Source organism: Grammomys surdaster, unplaced genomic scaffold (assembly GCF_004785775.1).
Source record: "Grammomys surdaster isolate TR1022 unplaced genomic scaffold, NIH_TR_1.0 142, whole genome shotgun sequence".
Lineage (NCBI taxonomy): Eukaryota > Metazoa > Chordata > Mammalia > Rodentia > Muridae > Grammomys > Grammomys surdaster.
Genome location: NW_021604600.1, coordinates 3,316,697 through 3,334,954, shown reverse-complemented (window position 1 = coordinate 3,334,954; position 18,258 = coordinate 3,316,697). Strand labels below are relative to the sequence as shown.

The following is an 18,258-nucleotide window of genomic DNA, read 5'->3' as shown; positions in this document are numbered from 1 at the left end:
TCTCCCTCTATACCCCCTCCCTCCTCTTCCTCAAACCTCAGACGCCAACTTAGGCTCCATGTCAGCCTTCCTGAAATCCTGTGGCCTGAGCTGTGCCTGTCCTCTGCCCCACCCTCCTAGCTATCATGAGTGCCATAGACCCTGGTTTATGGTCTGTCCATCATCCTGCTTGAGGGCAGAAGCATGCATTGTGTCTTACTTCCCCTAAACTACATCAGTGGGTGAACATGCCAGATAGGCCACCCTGTGCCAGCAGCCCCCTGTTATTATGGCAGGGAGCGGGGGTTGGGAAGATCTCAGACTTCTCACACCCTGCTATGCTTCCTCCCATACCCTGGCTGCTATCAGCGAACCTGTGTGTCTAGAAACATGGCTGCCTTGGTTGGTTACTCTGTTCATATATAGAGACAGCCTCAATTTGTGATGGCTCAATTTATGGAGGGTGTTGCTCTACTTTACGCTGGTACAAAAGCAACAGAGCAGTCACTAAAACCACATTTTGGATTTTGAGCTGTGAGACTTGTCCAGAATATGTAGCTTCATACGATGCTGAGGAAACACTCAGTAGTGTGCTGGTTGCTAAGCTGTGCTGTTCTGTAGGTTAATGGCATTGACTTTCAACTTGAACGTATTTACAATTCACAGTGGGGTTGTTGAGCTGTAACCTGCTCATAAGTCAAATAAACATCTGTCCTTCCTAGCTTTGGGGTCTTGGGCAGGCCACTTAACACCTCTCGACCCCAGCTCCTTGCAGAATTAATAATGGACTTGCCTCCTACGGTGCTATGGGCCTCCAGTGAGACGTGTGAAGCATCCAGTTCAGCTCAGCTTTGCAGGGAAGTATTGGTCCCACTAAAGAACCTACTGTGTGCAATTCCTTTCCTTCCAAATGACTCAGGAACTTGCATAGCACTCAAGATACTCTCCTAGCAGAAAACTTAGGCATAAAGAACTCTGCCTGTAGTCATAGGAATATTGAGAAACTTGAAAACTTTCTGCCATCCTTACATACACTAAGATTAAAATCTACTGATGGTCAAGCTGCCTCCTCAGGGAAAAGTGAAATGGAAAAATCGTTCCCTCCAGACACCATCATTTCCCCTCAAATGCTGCCTGCTTCCCTCACAATGGCTGCAGCAGTCTGCCCGTGCCTCCTTTCTAGACCTTCCAAGACCATCCTGTGCCCTTAACTTTGGTAGCTGGCAACTCAGACTCTGATTCAAAGAGATTTGAACTCAGTCTGAGCTCTGTAGTTCTTTAAGAAATGCTTCTCTTGGGGCTGGAGAGATGGCTCAGTGGTTAAGAGTACTGACTGCACTTCCAGAGGTCATGAGTTCAAATCCCAGCAACCACATGGTGGCTCACAACCATCTGTAATGAGATCTGATGCCCTCTTGTGGGGTGTCTGAAGACAGCTACAGTGTATTCATATATAATAAATAAATAAATCTTTGAGAAATGCTTCTCTTCTCTGAGCCAGTTCCCTCACATGTGAATGGGGTTGGTATTACTGACAGATCTTAGTGGAAGGTGAACACTCAAAGTGATAAAATTTGTGAAATGGTCAGCTCATTGAAAGGATTCAAACATAGGCGCTTCACCATCGTTGTAACCATCATCAACACCGTCAACACCATCATCACCGTCAATACCACCATCAATACTGTCATCAACATCACCATAACACCATCATCTTCCCCATCAATACTGTGATCAACACAATCATCATCATCACCATAGTTACCGTCACCATCACTGTTGCCGCCTCAGTTCCAGAGAACTACCTTCCTTTTAAACAATGCTGAAACTCGGTCCGTGTTTGGATGGTAACTGGGTACAAGCTTGGGAAATCTCTCAAGTCTTTGTGATTCCATTTTCTTCAGCATGTTCTGAGAAGAGTAGCAGCGGCTGCTGCATGGGGCCGATGTACTGATTAAATGAGTTAATATATGTAAAGCACTTAGAGCAGTGCCAAGCACACGATGAGCACTCAGTAAATGTCAGCTTGAGTCAGCAGCATTAGGAATCTTACTTGAAGATGTCCAGGAAATGGAAAATTCCTTTGACTCATCTGTCCAACAAATTTAGGCCCTTCTAGGGACAGCAGAATCAATCTCTCTCTCTCTCTTTCTCTCTCTTTCTCTCTCTTCCTCCTCTTCTTCCTCCTCCTCTTCCTCTCCTCCTCTTCCTCTCTTCCTCTCTTCCTCTCTCCATCCCTCCCTCCCTCTCTCCTCTCTCCATTCTCTTTCCCCTCCCTCCTTCCCTCTTTCCTCTCTCTATCTCTCTCTCTTCCTCTCTCTATCACTCCCTCTGTCCCTCCTTCCCTCCCTCTCTCCCTCCCTCCCTCTACTCTCTTTTCATCACCCCCTCCCTAACCTTGATTTAATTTTTTTTCTTGGACTTGACTTTCTGTCCCATCTGCAGCATTCTGACCCCCTATGGCCCTTGGGCCCCAAATCAGAGAAAGCCAGAAGGGAAGGAGAATGAGGCCAGCTGTCATTTGGGCTGCCACCTACCCAGGGACAGCAGAGAATATAAACACACACTGAATTCAAGCTCCAGCTGGAAGCAGTCCTCTGCAGAGTCCCACCACAGGGATCTGACCCACCTTGATGCTGGCACACTGTGCGCACCACCCCTCCACCCTGCTCCGTGCACCCTTACACACCTCCCCTCCCTCCTGGAAGGTTCTGCTTCTAAAACACCTCTTTCCCAGCCCACATTCCCCCCATAAGCAGTTCCCCCTCTCTGCAGTCTCTGGACACCTCTTGTCACACATCTGACACTTAACCCGAGCAGCGGGTCAGGCCAGGCAGTTCTACAAAACCACTCACTCCATTTGTAAGTATGTGATACACTGTACTTAACATTCGAATTGGGGAAAAAATAGCTTTGTCTGCGATATGTTAATGCTCAAGGAAGATAATCAAAATAATCTTGGGGTAGTGTGTTAGAGTGAGAGGGAAATTCTAATTATGAAGAATTCAAAACAATGAGTTTATATCCCTAAAAATAAATTAAGCCTCCACAGTCCATGGGCCAACGTCATGGGCCTCCAAGGCTTCTTCTCCATGCTCTTCAAATCGACTTTCAAACCATGCTGTCTACCCATGGTAGAAACAACATTTACGTCTGACCCAGTTCGCCTGAGCCTGCATAGGAACACATGAAATAAAAGATTCATGAAGCCACTCTTACCCTTCTCGAGGCTGATGCATTCTGATATTTTCTATTCTGATTTCTTCATAGTGTATGTGACTTACTAAGTTGATTCCTTGGCCCTCCGGTGAGTGATAAACCACAGCAGTGAAAATCAAATTTAGAAGAGGGGCTGGGGAGCTGGCTTAGTTGGTAAAATGCTTGTTATACAAGCGTGGGGTCCTGAGTTCAAGCCTCGGAGCCCATGTAAGAAAAGCTGGTGTACGAAATCCCACTGCTAGGGAAACAGAAGCCCTGGGAAGGAGCTGGCAGCCAGACAGCCCATCCTAACCAGTGAGTCTTGGGATAAAGAGATCCTGTCTCAAAAAAAGAAACCAAAGTTGAATATGCCTGAGGAGGTTGGCCTCTGTCCTTCACGTACACAAGAGATCACAGTCTTTGACGATGTGTTTGTTTGTTCGCCCATTTGTTTTTGTTTGTTTTAAGGCAGAATCTCACTACACAGTCAAAGCTGGCATCCAACTTCGGATTCCACGTTCTCACCTTCTCAAGGTCTGAGGTTATACACATGTGCCTCACAATCTGTAAATCTCTCTCTCTATGTCTGTGTGCATGTGTGGGAGTGTGTGTGTGCATGTGTGTGTGTGCGTGCATTTGTGTGCGTCTGTGTGAGTGTCTGTGTGTGCCTGCATGCTTATGTGGCGTGTGTGTGTGTGTATTGTTTTCCTGGATTTCAAATGCAGGATCTTGTGTACTCCAGGCAAATAATCTACCACTTTCTCAGTCGCCCCTGCCCTATACACACACTCTTTCTTACTTCTAACAAAATACGCCAGCTTCAGCCATGGGACCAGCTTTGTCTCCTATTACGACTGCACCACCTCCCTTTCCTACTTCCCCAGTGCCTCATGGGCATCCAGTTATTCATCCAGTGACCCAGCCTCATGGAACCATCATCAATGACACCAGCCACGGAGTATGGGAGGAGAGCTGAGACTGGTGCCCATTAGGACATCTTCACAGGGACATTTTGAGACCATCTCTGTCTGTTCAGCGCTAACATATAACGAGCAGTCATATGTTCTCTGTATGTCCCTGTCTTATCTAATCCAATGGTACCCTGGGAAAGCAGACTAGAGCATTATCTTCATTTTGGAGACAAAAACCATGACTGCAAGTAAGTGAAACACCAAAGGCCCTGCATGTAATGAAGAAGCAGATGTCTGAACCCATGCCCTTAACCAGGCACAAGACCATGTCTGCACCCATGCAAGACCATGTCATGCTCTACTGTCCCACATCCAGAGGGTGTTGCACAAACTCCCTTGCATGTCTATCTCCTTCTTGAATCTCTGTCTCCTCAGGAGCAGAGACATGTGCTCCTCACTCTGACTCTCACACTGCATACACTGCCAAGTGTCTGGGGGTAACTGATTATAGACTCCTGTGATAATGGAAGAATTCAATGTCCTGAGCCTTGGCTGTTCTCTAAACATGCAGCATCTCCTTGGCTCCACCAGCTCCCTGCAAGGACCATCATTACCAGGTATGAGCAGTAAGCATTTACACTGTGGCCTGCTCCAGGCTCAAGTTCATTTCAGGAAACCGACACTAAACTGGAACATGTTTCAGAGATACATTAAAATTGGTGTGCTAGATTCCAAAGACGTCCCAGACTATTCACAGCTTCCCCCCATCAAAAACAAGATCTATTCTCCCTTCTATTTTTTCCTTTACTTCTAGAGTGAGCTTACATTTTGCTTTTGCTAAGACAAGAAGCCCCTCCACCACCTCTGAGTGTCCCCTCAACTCATGTGTGGGGAATGTATCCACCACCTCATGCCTAAGCTGGGAGGGACCCACTAGATAATGAAGAGAAATCTGTCATGTCCCACACATCCCAACTGAGGCTCAAATTCATGGATAAGACCAGCCAAGAACAAACAAACTGCCAGGCTGAGCCCAGCCCAACTTAATGAACCCAGGAAATAGTGCTCAACAAAATCACTTTATTTTACTCTACCAGTCTTTGTTACGCGATTTGGGAGGCTGGGAGGAAAACTTACATACAAAGAATGATAAATAAAAGTATTCTTGCCTAGCCCTAAATCAGCCAAAGTGTTCAGGATGCCTACACGAATAAATCCCAGTCTTTAAGGACTGGAAAGATGGCTCAGTTGTTTTGAGCAAGTAGACATTCTTACAGAAGGTCCAGCACTACGTCAGGTAGCTCATAACCATCTTTAAACAGCAGCTTTAAGTAACCTGACATCCTCTTTTGGCCTCCACAGACACCTGCATTCACATGCACAGATACATATCCACACAATTAAAGCATAAACAAATCTCATTTTTGACAACTGGTTTATTGAGAGACCTGGAAATTCTAACAAGAACCAGATTGTTCTAACCGCTAAAAACAGTAAGAATGCTACCTTATCTCACTCTTTAAGAACAGACAGAGCAGGACGTAAAGTGAATAAAGAAATGAATGGGGGTGGGGGCGGACAGACAGCACTTGCTTTCCCCTGGAAGGGCGCCAGGTAAGATAGAGGGATACAACGTTTCACATCACAGTTTGGCTGGTCATGTGCAAGAGAAGACAGGATGCATAGTCCCAACCAGAAGAAGGAAAATCATGACTTGGAGGCTGAGAAAGTGTTGATTGTGTTCACCAAAACCTGTTTCCCTTTACTCCCAAAGACAGAGATGGTCACTCGGTTCTACCCACCCTTTTTTTGCCCCACCTGCAGCCAGTGTTGCCCGTGCCTGAACTCTGATCCACAGATGTGAGCAGAAGTAACAGGTGTCCCTCCAGACCAGATCGGTTGTGGAATGAATGTGTTTTCTCACATGTTCTCTCCCCAACTCACTGGTCCAAGGAGAGAGAACTCTAGGGCCCCACAAGAAGACTCCCTGGTCAGGATCACCTGCATGGAGGGTGGGGGTGGTGTCTAAGATGCAAATGAGATGCAAATGTTCTGTTAAACCTCAGAGCTCTGAGGCTTATCTATTACAGTAGCTTTAAGAGATTCCCACTAATACCTTGACTAATAGAGAGTTTTACATTTTTAAGTTCTAAATATAGTTTGTGAACTCCAGTTCTCTGAGCATTAACAGAACTAAATTATTGGGTGGGAAAATTGTCAGAAAGCCCTGGCTTCTTTATTATCATTTGCAGCAGATAGGCAACATTGAAACAGGAAGCAGATGTCAAGGAGACAAACAGCACCATCCTTCAACGGTGATGCCAGAAGGTGCCTGTCTCCCAGAAAGATGTCACTTCCGTATGCAAAGCTGAAAAGCCCCAGCTGACATTGCTCAGGACCAACCTCAGTAGCTTAGAAGCCTGAGTCTTTTGGTCAAGTGTCACTGGGAGGTGCCTGAGACAGGGGGATTGCAAGCCTGAGGCCAGGTTGGGCTAGCAAAACCCTGTCTTCAAAAAGTAAAATAAGGACTTCCTGGGTAAAATGGCCAATTAGCAGCAACCTCCTATAGTGTAGTAAACAAGAAGCATTGTGATCACAAAGGATAGTCTCTATCCTGAAGAGAAAGAGACAGAGAGGAGAGCACTGGAAGGCAAGCACACAGGAGGAGACCCTGGAGAGCACAGACAATCAAAGCTAGAGCCATGAGCCATGCACAGGCTTAAGAAGCAAGGTCTTGGGTGTCCCTCCCCAGTAGAAAGAGAATCAAGGGCTTTTTTCGAAAGGTAGGTAAGGTGGTCCTGGTCAATAGATGCCAACAGCTTACCCATGGATGAACCACCAGTTCTCATGACCCTCAAACACAAATTAGCAGTCTCAATGTGACAGTGACCTCTCTAGTGTAGTAGGTCAGCAGTGGAGAGGAGACATGTTTTCTACTCCTTGTGTGTGCCTCAAAGGATTGCCATCTGTTGTCATATTGTAAGGGATCTTCTTGCTTAAAATTGAGCTATGAAGGCAGGGGAAGGGACTTAAAAATAAGGGACAATCATGAGACAGAGATCCTGGGTTTGATCTGTCACTGCCTGAGAATAGGTGACAGTCAGGGGAGACAGCCTTGGAGAGAAGAAAATCAGACTAGCTTCAGGAACTTTAGGCAATGAAGAGTATGATGATGGTGAGTTCAGAGTCAACCTGGGCTATTCAGTGAGACTTTGTCTGAAACACACACATACACACAGAGAGGGGAGGAGAGGGAGAAAAAGGGAGAGAGACTGTATATATATGCATTCTAAAGAGTGGTTCTCTCCAATACAAAGGACAGGATGATTTCCAACATAAGAACTAGCCATAAGGCCTCGCAGTGTTGGCGCACGCCTTTAATCCCAGCACTTGGGAGGCAGAGGCAGGCGGATTTCTGAGTTCGAGGCCAGCCTGGTCTACAGAGTGAGTTCCAGGACAGCCAGGGCAACACAGAGAAACCCTGTCTCGAAAAACAAAAACAAAAACAAAAGAACTAGCCATAAAAATCATAAACCAAACAAAGTCTTTCAGATTGCAACTTCCAGCTTATCCATGCTCATTGCAAGTAGCTTCACACCTATGAGACCAAAAAAGTCCCTCTGAAATGTAAAAGAACCCACACTGAAAAGGAGAGATAAAGCCCAGCTCTCAGGAGGTAGAGGCAGAAGGATCGGGAGTTCAAACACAGCCTGGGTCACTTAGAGAGCTGGAGGATGGTCTTGATTACTTGAAACTGGTACAAACCACCAAAAGAAAAATGAGAAAGAAAAAGGGGAGAATCGGAAACCTATTTGACGTTGAAATGCTACCAGTACATTTTCAAAAGTGGGCAGATGGACAATCACAGGTCTCAATTCAACTAATTAAAGCTTCACTAGGCAGGAAAGGGTTTCTGAGAAAGCCTGACACTCACCCCTTCTCACATCACCTCTCTTGTCCCTGCTGAGCTGTGCTCTCTCGGCTCCACGGTCAGCTGCTGTTGTTGCTGCCAACAAGGACGGGGTCATCACATCCACTTCCCAATCACCTCCTCACAGGGAGGACTCATCTCACCACCCCAACAAGACCATAACCCAGAAAGGACAAGGATAGGACCCAACCAAGAACAGCAAAACCCGCCATGCACGAATGGATTTCTGTGTGTCAAACCAAAACCCAGATTCTGTCCCCACTTCCCTGTACCCAGGAGGAAACAGAAGCTCCAAGAGGCGAAGTCAAGGTCCATAGTAAAAGACTAAGATTTAAACCAAAGCCCTCCACCTCTTTGAGCATGTGTGTATGCACATATACATACATGTAGGTGTGTACATCCATATGCATATGAAAGGCAAAGGATGCCCAGTGTCCTGTTCTATCCATCTCCACCTTATTCCTTTGAGTCAGAGTCTCTTACTAAACCTGGAGCAAGGCTGGTGGTCAGCAAGCCGCAGAGATCCTTGTCTCTGCCCCGTGCAACTCCAAGGTCACAAACTACGTCTCTCATGCTTGCACCACAAGCCCTCTTACGCAGCTCCCCAGCCCTAAACCAAACCCTTTTCTATCCCCCAAGCACATACCTGTCACCATTGCCCCACATGTGCTCGATCAGCATGTGCTGTAGGGTGATTGGCAGCAGCACAGAGAGAAAGAGAGAAGAGGAGTGGGAGGATTCCTTTCAGAGCAAGAATCATTTCTACGGTCCTCTGCGCCAAAGGACGCAATGAAGAGAGGCATCCCTATTGTTAGCACCACAAAAATAACCTAGTAACCACCCCCCAAAATAGAACAGTCAACAATGTGGTGGACATGAAATTCCAAATGTCTCTTTAGGATTCAAAATATAGCAGTGGTCCCTGTGCCCTCAGCTGCTGCGTCCCTATCGCCCCTCAATAGCTGTGTCCTCCATCCCAGCTGATTTCCAAAGCCTGGAATTTCAGGATGAGAGTCACAGCTGATTGTTTCAAATGGCATCTCACCCTGGTCGAAAGCATTTGGCCACTTCACTACACACACACACACACACACACACACACATACACACACACACACACACACCACCTTAAGACAATGACAACCAGCACTTCCTAGTGATCAGGCTGCCTATATCAGGTCCAAATATTAGGGCATGACTATGTGACCTTCTCCCACAGCTCCTCCCTCACACATACTTCTTCCTGTTCCCTGCAGGCACCCTGTTCTCTCTCCTCCATATCTCCACATGTACTCTCCTCTGTCTCCACCCCCTTGTCACTCTAGGAACTCCTACTCTTATGGTAAAACTGTTCCCAAATGTCACCTATCTATGCAAACCTCTCTACCTCTCTCCAAGGAATAGACGCCACACTAAGTCTTTTTGCACCCGTTATAGAGCACTCTGGATTACATATCAGAACTAAGCGGTCATGTGATATACTTCCTTCACGAGAACTGTGTCTTATTTCTCTTCAAAGTCCCTACTGCAATGTAACCGTGCGCTGTGTTCATTCTTGCCCTTCTATTTCAATGCTAATTCCATGAAGGTGGATTCCCTGTTCCTTACTCTGCTGTCAGTGCCTAGAACAGCACCGGGTACGTGGTAGGCACTCACAACTTATTACATGAATGGATAGATGGAAAGATGGGTGCATGAGGGGGATGGATGGAGAAAGGACTAGGCAGACAGCTGGATGAGTATTTTCTTCTTAGTATCATGTTTTACCTGCTCACAGGAAACAGAGTCATGGAGAGACAGAATCATTGGTGGCACGCACCTGTAATCTCACCACACTGGAGGCAGAAGGCTGAGACATCTGGATCTCTGAGCTTCCTCCAGCACTTCTGAGAACTTCCAAGAAAATCACTGAAGCACCCCTTGCCTGGTCACAGGGAGGTGCAGCTACTACTAAACCAAAGGCAGGGTAGAACGGAACTGACTCAATGGTAGGTAACTGTGGAAAACAGATGAATCATCAAAGAAGCAAGGTGCTCTGCAGGAACAAACGAAAATGCCCTCCCGCTCTCACTGAGAACTCACGGTGGATATTTACTTGGCTGCAGGTCTGTGTAGTCATTGAAGACATGTTAGCACCAATGGGGGACACTCTCCCAAATGAAATCAGAAAAATGGGAAGAGAGCCAACACAGCATCTTTCTCCATCGTGCTTCAATGCTATTAACCATGAAACTACTTCAAAAACATCCCTTCCAAAAGAGAAAGAAACTGTAAGGCAGAGGATTGGTACCATACAGTATCTGGGGCAATGCAAGCAGCCTCAAGTCCCTGAAACTGGATTTCAGCTGACAAATCCCCACGTTGCCCACTCTTTCTTTGTATTTACATTCCCTTCTACCAGCTCCGACTTGATCTACCACCCCTGAAATTGTCTGATTTCTCTGCTTTAGAACAGCCACCTCAAACTGTAACCCCTAGACAAAAAGGAAGTCAGCTCATTATCTGAGTTACTATGAGGATCTGGAGCTCTCTGGCTGTCACACTGAGACTTCATCTTGAGATCCCTTGTCCAAGGACTCTCTCCTGATAGCTAACATTCAAACAGAAAGCCGGGGTCTCCCCTAAGAATGTCTCTGAGATAATGCCTCTTGCATATCTTTACATACATCACAACAGCAAGTTGTTAGCTCTGGATCCTTGACAACTCAGAATGGAGTGTGAGGATTTGGGCTTCTTTAGATGGCATGACCTCAACTGTACCTGGAAACATTACATAGGTTAGCCTCTCATGAAACGCTCTTGCTGCATCTGGTAGATTTCTATCAATGTAAAATTAAATATTGGTTTAAAAAACTCATTTGTGGTAAGTCATATCTCCCCTTCCTACACTAACAGATAAGGAATCTTCACAGTAGCATGCACTGTTGTGTGCTGGCTGTCACCTAAAAGCATTCCAAATGCATAGAAGTTTTTAAAGGATGCATGGAGGGGGGTGCAAGAGAGATGGCTCAGTGGTTAAGAGCACTGTCTATTCTTCCAGAGGTCATTGAGTTCAATTCCCAGCAACCACATGGTGGTTCACAACCATCTGTAATGGGATCTGATGCCCTCTTCTGGTGTGTCAGTGACAGGATGCTAATATATGTTAAATAAATAAATCCTTTTTTTTTTAAAGGATGCATGGATGGATAGAAAGATTGATGAGCAGAAGGATGGATATACTCATGGACGCATGTATGAATGGATATGTGGGAAAGTAGGTTAAAAAATGTCTGGTTAAAAGACAAATTTCCTACAGGATTTTCAAGCAGACATCACACTTCCAAATGTCATACGTAAACACTGTGGATGTTGTAGTCTCAAAAGAAAAAAAAAAGAAAGAAAGAAAAAGAAAGGCCTAACATTCTATCTATGGAATATCACACAACTTCAGCTAGAGAGATTGGGTGAATGAAGTCAATAATTTCATATTACAAAAAAATCTGGAAAATGGCAAGGGCCCCAGTATTGGAAAGCATCAACCTGCGAGGGTGAACTTTCTAGCTGACCCTGCTGCCTACCAAGAACAAACTGGTCTGCAGAACCAAAAGACCAGACATGAGTTTGAAATGGTGCTCAATGATTTGACTCTCTGCAGCTGAAAAGTAGCACCGTGTACAATCTCAAAACTATGACATACGAATCTATTATTATATGTGAGTGCACATGTGGGGTGGGAAGGAAACAGAGACAGAAAGAAAGAGAAACAGGGAGAGGCAGAGAAAGGAAAGACTCCAACATCAACATGGATGTAAGTCATTTTCTTTTTAAGATTATTTTTTGCTATCTTGAATTACGTGTATGGGGCGGGTCACATACATGTGAATGCAGGTGCCTACAGAGGCTGGAAGAATGAGATCCCCTTGGAGGTGCAGTTACAGGTGGTTGTGAGTCACCTGCTGTGGGTGATGGGAACTGACTCTCGGTTCTCTGCAGGAGCAATCTCTGAGCCACTAAGCCACCTCTCCAGCCCTATATAAATTAACTTCCAATCCTGAGCTGCCTCTGAGCAGTCACCCTCTCATGGCTTTTCCCACTGACTCCGATGCACCACCTACATGCTTCATCTGGTCTAGGTGGGGTGTGGACGGTCCCTAGGATTGGAAATGATATATTTTTGTATTAGTGTTGAAGAACCTGTATATCATACCAACCAGATTTGCAAAGGTCATATTTTCCGTCTTTACTTGGGAAGGTGTTCCACTGGTCAGTAACAAAGCTTCAGGGAGGGTAAGCACATCCCAGGCCGTGTTTACCACTTTGCACCGTGCCTTTGCTTAGTCTCAACTTGCTGAGAAAGTTCAATCCACACTACTCAGTGCAACAACATAAGTACACAGAGAAAGGTGTGGCCAAAATAAAATTATCTTTTAATTAACATTCCCCTATGGAACCCAAGACCTTGCTTGTGATTCCACTGAGCCACCCCTAGCCTCAATTCATGTAAATGTTGATTGTTGTTTTAGTTGCATATTCTAATCTGTATGTGTTAACAATACACTACATTAAACTTGTATTCTATAGCATATCTACTGAGGGAAAACAACAGTTGTAGATTCATGTGATACTTAGAGTTTATTCTCTTTCTTTTTTTTAATAATTCAATCAAGAAGCTAAGAACATGTTTTCGAATTCACTCAGGGAAGGGAAAAGGGCTTTCTTGTTAGAATCATGAAGTCTAGTTCTTTATAGTCAGAAAACCAGAGACATGGGGCTTTTTAGAGAGACCAAGGCAAGTTCAGATCTTTCTCATGAGGGAAGCCATGTGCTCTGGGTCCAGACACTGAAGTATATACTGGCTGATATTACCCAAAGTCTTCAGAGAAACACACCCATCTAAGCACATGAAACAGGCACAGTCATCTCACGACTTCCAGTCAGCTCTGTCCCACTTTGATACATTTTCCCACCACTAATCAAGTAGCAATGATCACCTTACTTTGAGTTGTTTACACTCTCTGTAGATATTTCTCCTTAGCTACCTCTTACTTCACCCCATAGCTCTATAAAGGAGACACTGCCGTCTTCTTTCACCAAGATGGTGGGCAAGGCTACAGTGTGGGGACGGACTCCCCAAGGTCACACGTGAACAAATAGAAGATCAGAGATCAGGGTCCACTTCTGTCTGGTTCCAATCACTTGCTTTAAAAATCTAGATCTGAACATCTTAATGCTTCTCTATTTCTACTGAAATGACTTCCTTTTTAAAAAAAAAAAAAAAAAGTTTCCTTTCTGCCAAAATGCAAAGTCTTTCTTTGGAGAAAAGTTGAATTCCTCCCAGTGATTAGTGAGTTGATTACAATTTAAGCACAGCATGCAGGTTCTAGGATTATTAAGAGTGCCTTGGAGAAAGAAAGGTCTGTCTTGTGGTATAATGGGTCCCATTTCTAATCCAAAATTGTATGCAATTTCACAAGAGGGATCCTCTGTCAGCAGAGGCATTATCAAAGAAAGGGAGGCGAGGCGGGTTAGTTAGTGGCAGTTAACTGAGAGTTCTGCCCTTTAGCTGTACAAAAGCAAGAAGTCTATTCTTAAGAAAGCTTCCCAAGTCTATAAAACTCTGCAGTTCCCCGTGGTTCCTGGATGTTCTGTCCTGCACCCCGATTTCCATGACAGGTACTGGAGCATGGGGGCAGTGGCAAGGGCTTCTTGGTCTTGGGATTCTACCAGACCCTCCTGAAGAACCCCAGTCTCTGCTTCCTCCACCTTTGAGATGGAAACACCCCTCCCTCAGTTGTTGGCTGGGAATGTGCTACCCGAGCTAAACACTGCTGTCCTGCAGGTTCACTTGCAACAAGGCATGGACATGGCCTTGGGTTCTAGCCAATATATACAGAGTACATAGCAAAGTCTCTCAAGGCAACATCCCTAAGGACCATTGAAAATGATGTGTCTTTTGACTTTCTTCATCCCTTTCCTGTTCCTACTGGCTAAAAGGAGGCCTAAAGCCTCAAGAATCCAGCATCTTCTTGAGCTGTGAGGTAACTATTGCTCCCTGGAACAGCAGCATAGAAAACTGAAGGACCAGACCTCTGAACTGTTGGCTTAGGAAAAAGAATAAACCCTGTTTGTTTTCTATTATAATGTTGGTCCTATTTTAAGTGAATTCACTTTAAGGAAAAACATCAGGCACCAAGTATTGGAAATTATCATATAAAAGGCGCTCATGTGTGGTTCCAGAATCAGTCCCGAGCAACACTGTGTACCAGTGATAAACTTCTTCCCGGCCTTCTGGGCTGTGTCCCATTCTAAGCAGCTCGGTTCAAAGCCCATCAATCTGCCCCACTCCCTCTTCCTCCTACCCACTCCAAGTCAGACGGAGTAGACTGTCAATGCAGTAACAGAGGGCCAGATGTTCAGAGCGCTAAGGGGTGAAAAAATGAAAAGAGAAATGATTTTTAAAATACCTATCTCCCCACCTTTCCTTCTGTTCCCTGGAACTAGGCAAACATTCTGCCCAGCTTCTGAAAGTCTCGCCCTGAAAGTTGATCATACTTCTTGAAAACTTTCATTCTGATTTTTCTCTCATTGTGCCAAAAAAAAAAAAAAAAAAAAAACGAAATGCTAGGCTCTGAATAAAAGGATCTCCTGTTCCATATGTGCCGTCCCCCGCACAATCCAAAGCTGACTTTCCCAGCCATCAGTAACAGCAGAGCAGGTGGCACAGGGAAGCCACAGAAGTAGTGTTTAAAAAATCACCCCTGACCTCCGCAAGAGACAAAAACAGAAACCAACTCATGCAAGTGAAAATCAACCTCACAGAGGTTCCAAAGCCCCAACATCGAGCCAATTCATGGAAGTGAAAGGCAACCTCATAGAGATTCCACAGACCCAACACCAAGTCACCATCAGTGTTGTGTTTGAGAGAATGAGATCAAGTTTTAGAAAACCATCCAGGCTGTGCCACTGGCCTAACTTGTCGCCACCAGCAGAGACTTGACAGTCCTTCCATGTGCTGCATAAAATTGAGGCTCCAGGTCTTAGCAGAGGAGGCTGGAAACTTCCCCTGTCTCACATCAGAACTCAGTGAGAGCCTTCCGCTTAGGGTAGCTGAAAACATACGCCAGGTGCATTTTGTGCACATTCCAAAGCCACCTCTGATTGCTGGGGTCTTTTTAATTTTGCCTGCAGAGTAATGATGCAAGGCAAAGTTATCCCTGGGCACTAAGTCACACCTCAGGCTACTCCACACCCATAGGTTTTCTTCTCCAGATTTAAGGCCAGTTCACAGGGTAGAAGACATCAATTTGACCCTGAGGATACCTGTATTCCCAACACCTGGGAGACTAATACAGGAAGACAGAAGAATACCCAGTTCAAGGTCAGTCTGGACACAAAGGGAATCTGAGAGAGAACAGGGATGGGGGAGGTAGGAAGGGGAAGAAAAAGGTAGGAGGGGCATGGAGGTTGGGGGAGGAGAATCACTTCTGACTAAACCTAACCACACCTGTCCTAAAGGGAGGAGGGGGGACAAACCAGTAAATTCAAGAGGCTAAGGGGGTCAGAAGTAGAAGACCAGTGTTGAACAGAGGCAAAGCCTCGAATGTATGCCCTGGTAAACAGATGCCCTCAGTTCCAGATGATCGATCCAGCATCAAAGTAGTCAGTATTCAACAAGTTGAAACCGTGTGTGTGTGTGTGTGTGTGTGTGTGTGTGTGTGTGTGTGTGACAGAGACAGAGAGAGACAGAGAAAGACAGAGACAGAGAGACAGAGAGAAATTTACTAACTATTTATGGCATTCTAAGGGTTAAACAAGGCCACATCTTTAGAGAATCCATTTAAAATTTATCTTTTCTGCTCTCCCATTTTTTGTGTCAGAGCCTCTCTGGCACAAAGCAAGCACTCTCCTGAGCTATTTCTAAGCCCACAGTCCATCTTGTAGGCACAAACCCTAGAGATAAGAGAGGCCACCAAGTCTCTGATATTTGATTAGGCACCCCTGGTTGAAATCATGGCTCTCAAGAACTCAGGTAAGCAGTCTCTTGGAGTACTTCTTGTGCCTCCTCAGATGTTAAAAAGGGCAACCTCAAACAAGATCCCAGAGGCACCCCATCTGGAACCACCCCTTTCAAAGAGAGAGGAGGCTCAGGGGAAACCACAGTTGCTTTTCTAGGGGGATGTGCCATCTGCAGAGGAGGCAGCCACCTGCAGAGACCTCTGCAAAGCAGGGGAAAGAGGCAGAACCTCCTACTGAGAGGTTAGGGAGAGTTATGAGCAAGAAAGGGCTGGAATTAGGAAGGAAGAGGTTCCCTCCATACACAAGAGTCCTTGAAGACATCTCATTTGTTAAGTAGGGCTGGCGATCCCAAGAGAACGCTCAGATAGCAGAGGGATGGATGCACCGGCCTTTCCTGGATGGTGCATCATCGGCCCAAACACACACCCCTTAAAAGGACCCTTTAGTGGTGAAGGATTCCTAGCCTGGGAGGTCACTCTGACAGGCAGGATTACTTCACTCTGCCTAACTCGGCCTCGTCTGTGAAGCCTGTTTTACCCTCTTCCCACCAATGGCATCCACAAAGCCACAGAGCCTACCTTGACACTGGAATCCCTGCTTCCCGAAGCCCCTGTAAAAGCAACAAGGAGGATTATCAGTCTGAGGGGGTCCGGTTACCAGCTAGTTTCATACGGTCACCCCCCCTCCCTTCCCACTGTCCCTCTACCCCAGGGACAACTTCCTAGCTACAGCCCGATCTCCAAGGTGTCTTCCACCTTGGGTGGGATTGGGAGGTACACTACGGGAGCTTAGCAGTAACCCCCACCACACATCTCCCCTGCAGTACAGAGGAGACTACGACCACCAGGTGGCGGGATGCGAGGGTGCATTTCCGTCCGGGTGGAGGCGGAAGGCGGGCTGGATATATGCCCAAGGAGATGTCGGAGTACCCTCAAGGAAAGAGAAAAGGACCTGTCTAGAGGGAGGATGAGAGGGACTCCACCGCGGTGGTGTTTCTGATGGACTAGGAGGGTGGAAGGTCTCCCCATGTTTGGAGGGGCAAAGGGAAGAAAGGGGCCCTGCAGCGACGTGAGGGTGAGGACAGAGGAATGAGAGAGGGGCCCAGGACTTTGGAGGCGCAGTAAGAGATAACCCAGGGCTCTGCTCTAGGGACACAGAGGGAAGGATGCTCCACGCCCCGGGGAAGTAGAGGGCACCCCAGGGAGCTGCCCTGGAAAGGAGGGGTGAGGGTGAGAGCGCCTCAAGCCCGGAAGAAGGCAATAAAGATCGGGAACCCCAGGCGAGAAAGACACCCGCGGAGCTGCCCTCCCGAGGAGGGACAGCCACACTGCGCTCTGAGCCAGGTGTCAAAAAGGTGCCTGCAGCGCTGTCCCTAGGCGCTCTGGCGACAGAGTGCAAGAGGACAGGAGGCACCTAGCGGCCAGCCGTCTGGGACCAGGACCCAGCACCTGAGGGATTGGCCATCCGGGAGCGCAGGGCAGAAGGGTCCAGCGCGATGGGGATAATCACACTGCTCCTCCCCCCGGGGGCAACAACAGGGGTCCCCATGCGTGTCGCTGCCCTCTGGGGCCCCAGGCAGGTGGCCCGCGCGGCGCACTCTCACCAGATGAAGTCGGTGCAGTGGCTGCAGAAGGTGGGCTGCTTGAAGAAGCGGGCGGTGAATTTGTGGTTCTTCACCTCGTGCACGTTCTTCTGCCGGAGGGCGCCTTTGCGGGCGAAGCGCACCGTGCTCTCCTCGCCCTCGCTCGGCGGCGGCCCCGCAGCCGGGTCAGCCATCTTGCGCGCGCGGGGACTGGGGGGAGCCCCGAGAGGTGGCGGCCCCGGGGCGGCGGGACCGCGGGGCTGCAAGCCCAGAGAGGCGCGGGACTAGGCGGCCGCTGCTCCCGCCCGGGGACCGCAGGGCCGCGCTGCCCCTTCGCGCCGGCTCTGACAGCGGCCGCGCGCGCGTAGCTGGGCTGTCACTCGCCCAGCTGCTGCCGCTGGTCCAGCTGTGCTTGGCACCGCTGGCCCCAGCTGCGGGGGAGGGAGGCGGAGCCTCAGTGTAACCCCGCCTCCCTCATTTGCATGGAGCCCAGGCCCCGCCCAGAGCCGCCAGCTGCCTTACATATCAGCACCACCAGCACACACACACACAGACACACAGACACACACACACACACATACACGTACACCGCAACCCGCAGGCCGCCCAGTCAAGTCTTCTTAGCCGCAGCGCTGCGGCGGGAGGACCGCAGACTGCGC

General features: G+C 47.4%; 1 protein-coding gene across 3 annotated transcripts in view; it reads right to left on the bottom strand.

The window, feature by feature from the left end:
* The window catches only part of Prkcb (protein kinase C beta), a 330,729-nt gene extending 312,716 nt beyond the window's left edge, over window positions 1-18,013 (bottom strand). The window contains exons 1-2 of one of the 3 annotated variants that reach the window (XR_003710963.1): window positions 17,621-17,809; window positions 16,596-16,627 (exon numbers count right to left, since the gene is read on the bottom strand). Coding sequence is in view for 2 of the 3 variants with exons in the window: in XM_028764304.1 (XP_028620137.1) it covers window positions 16,596-16,627; window positions 17,621-17,793 (205 nt within the window). In the remaining variant the exon portion in view is untranslated. Of the gene's footprint in view, window positions 1-16,595; window positions 16,628-17,620 lie in introns of all 3 variants that reach the window. The other 2 variants (XM_028764304.1, XM_028764303.1) reach the window with 2 other exon arrangements.
* Between the last annotated feature and the right edge of the window lie 245 nt (window positions 18,014-18,258).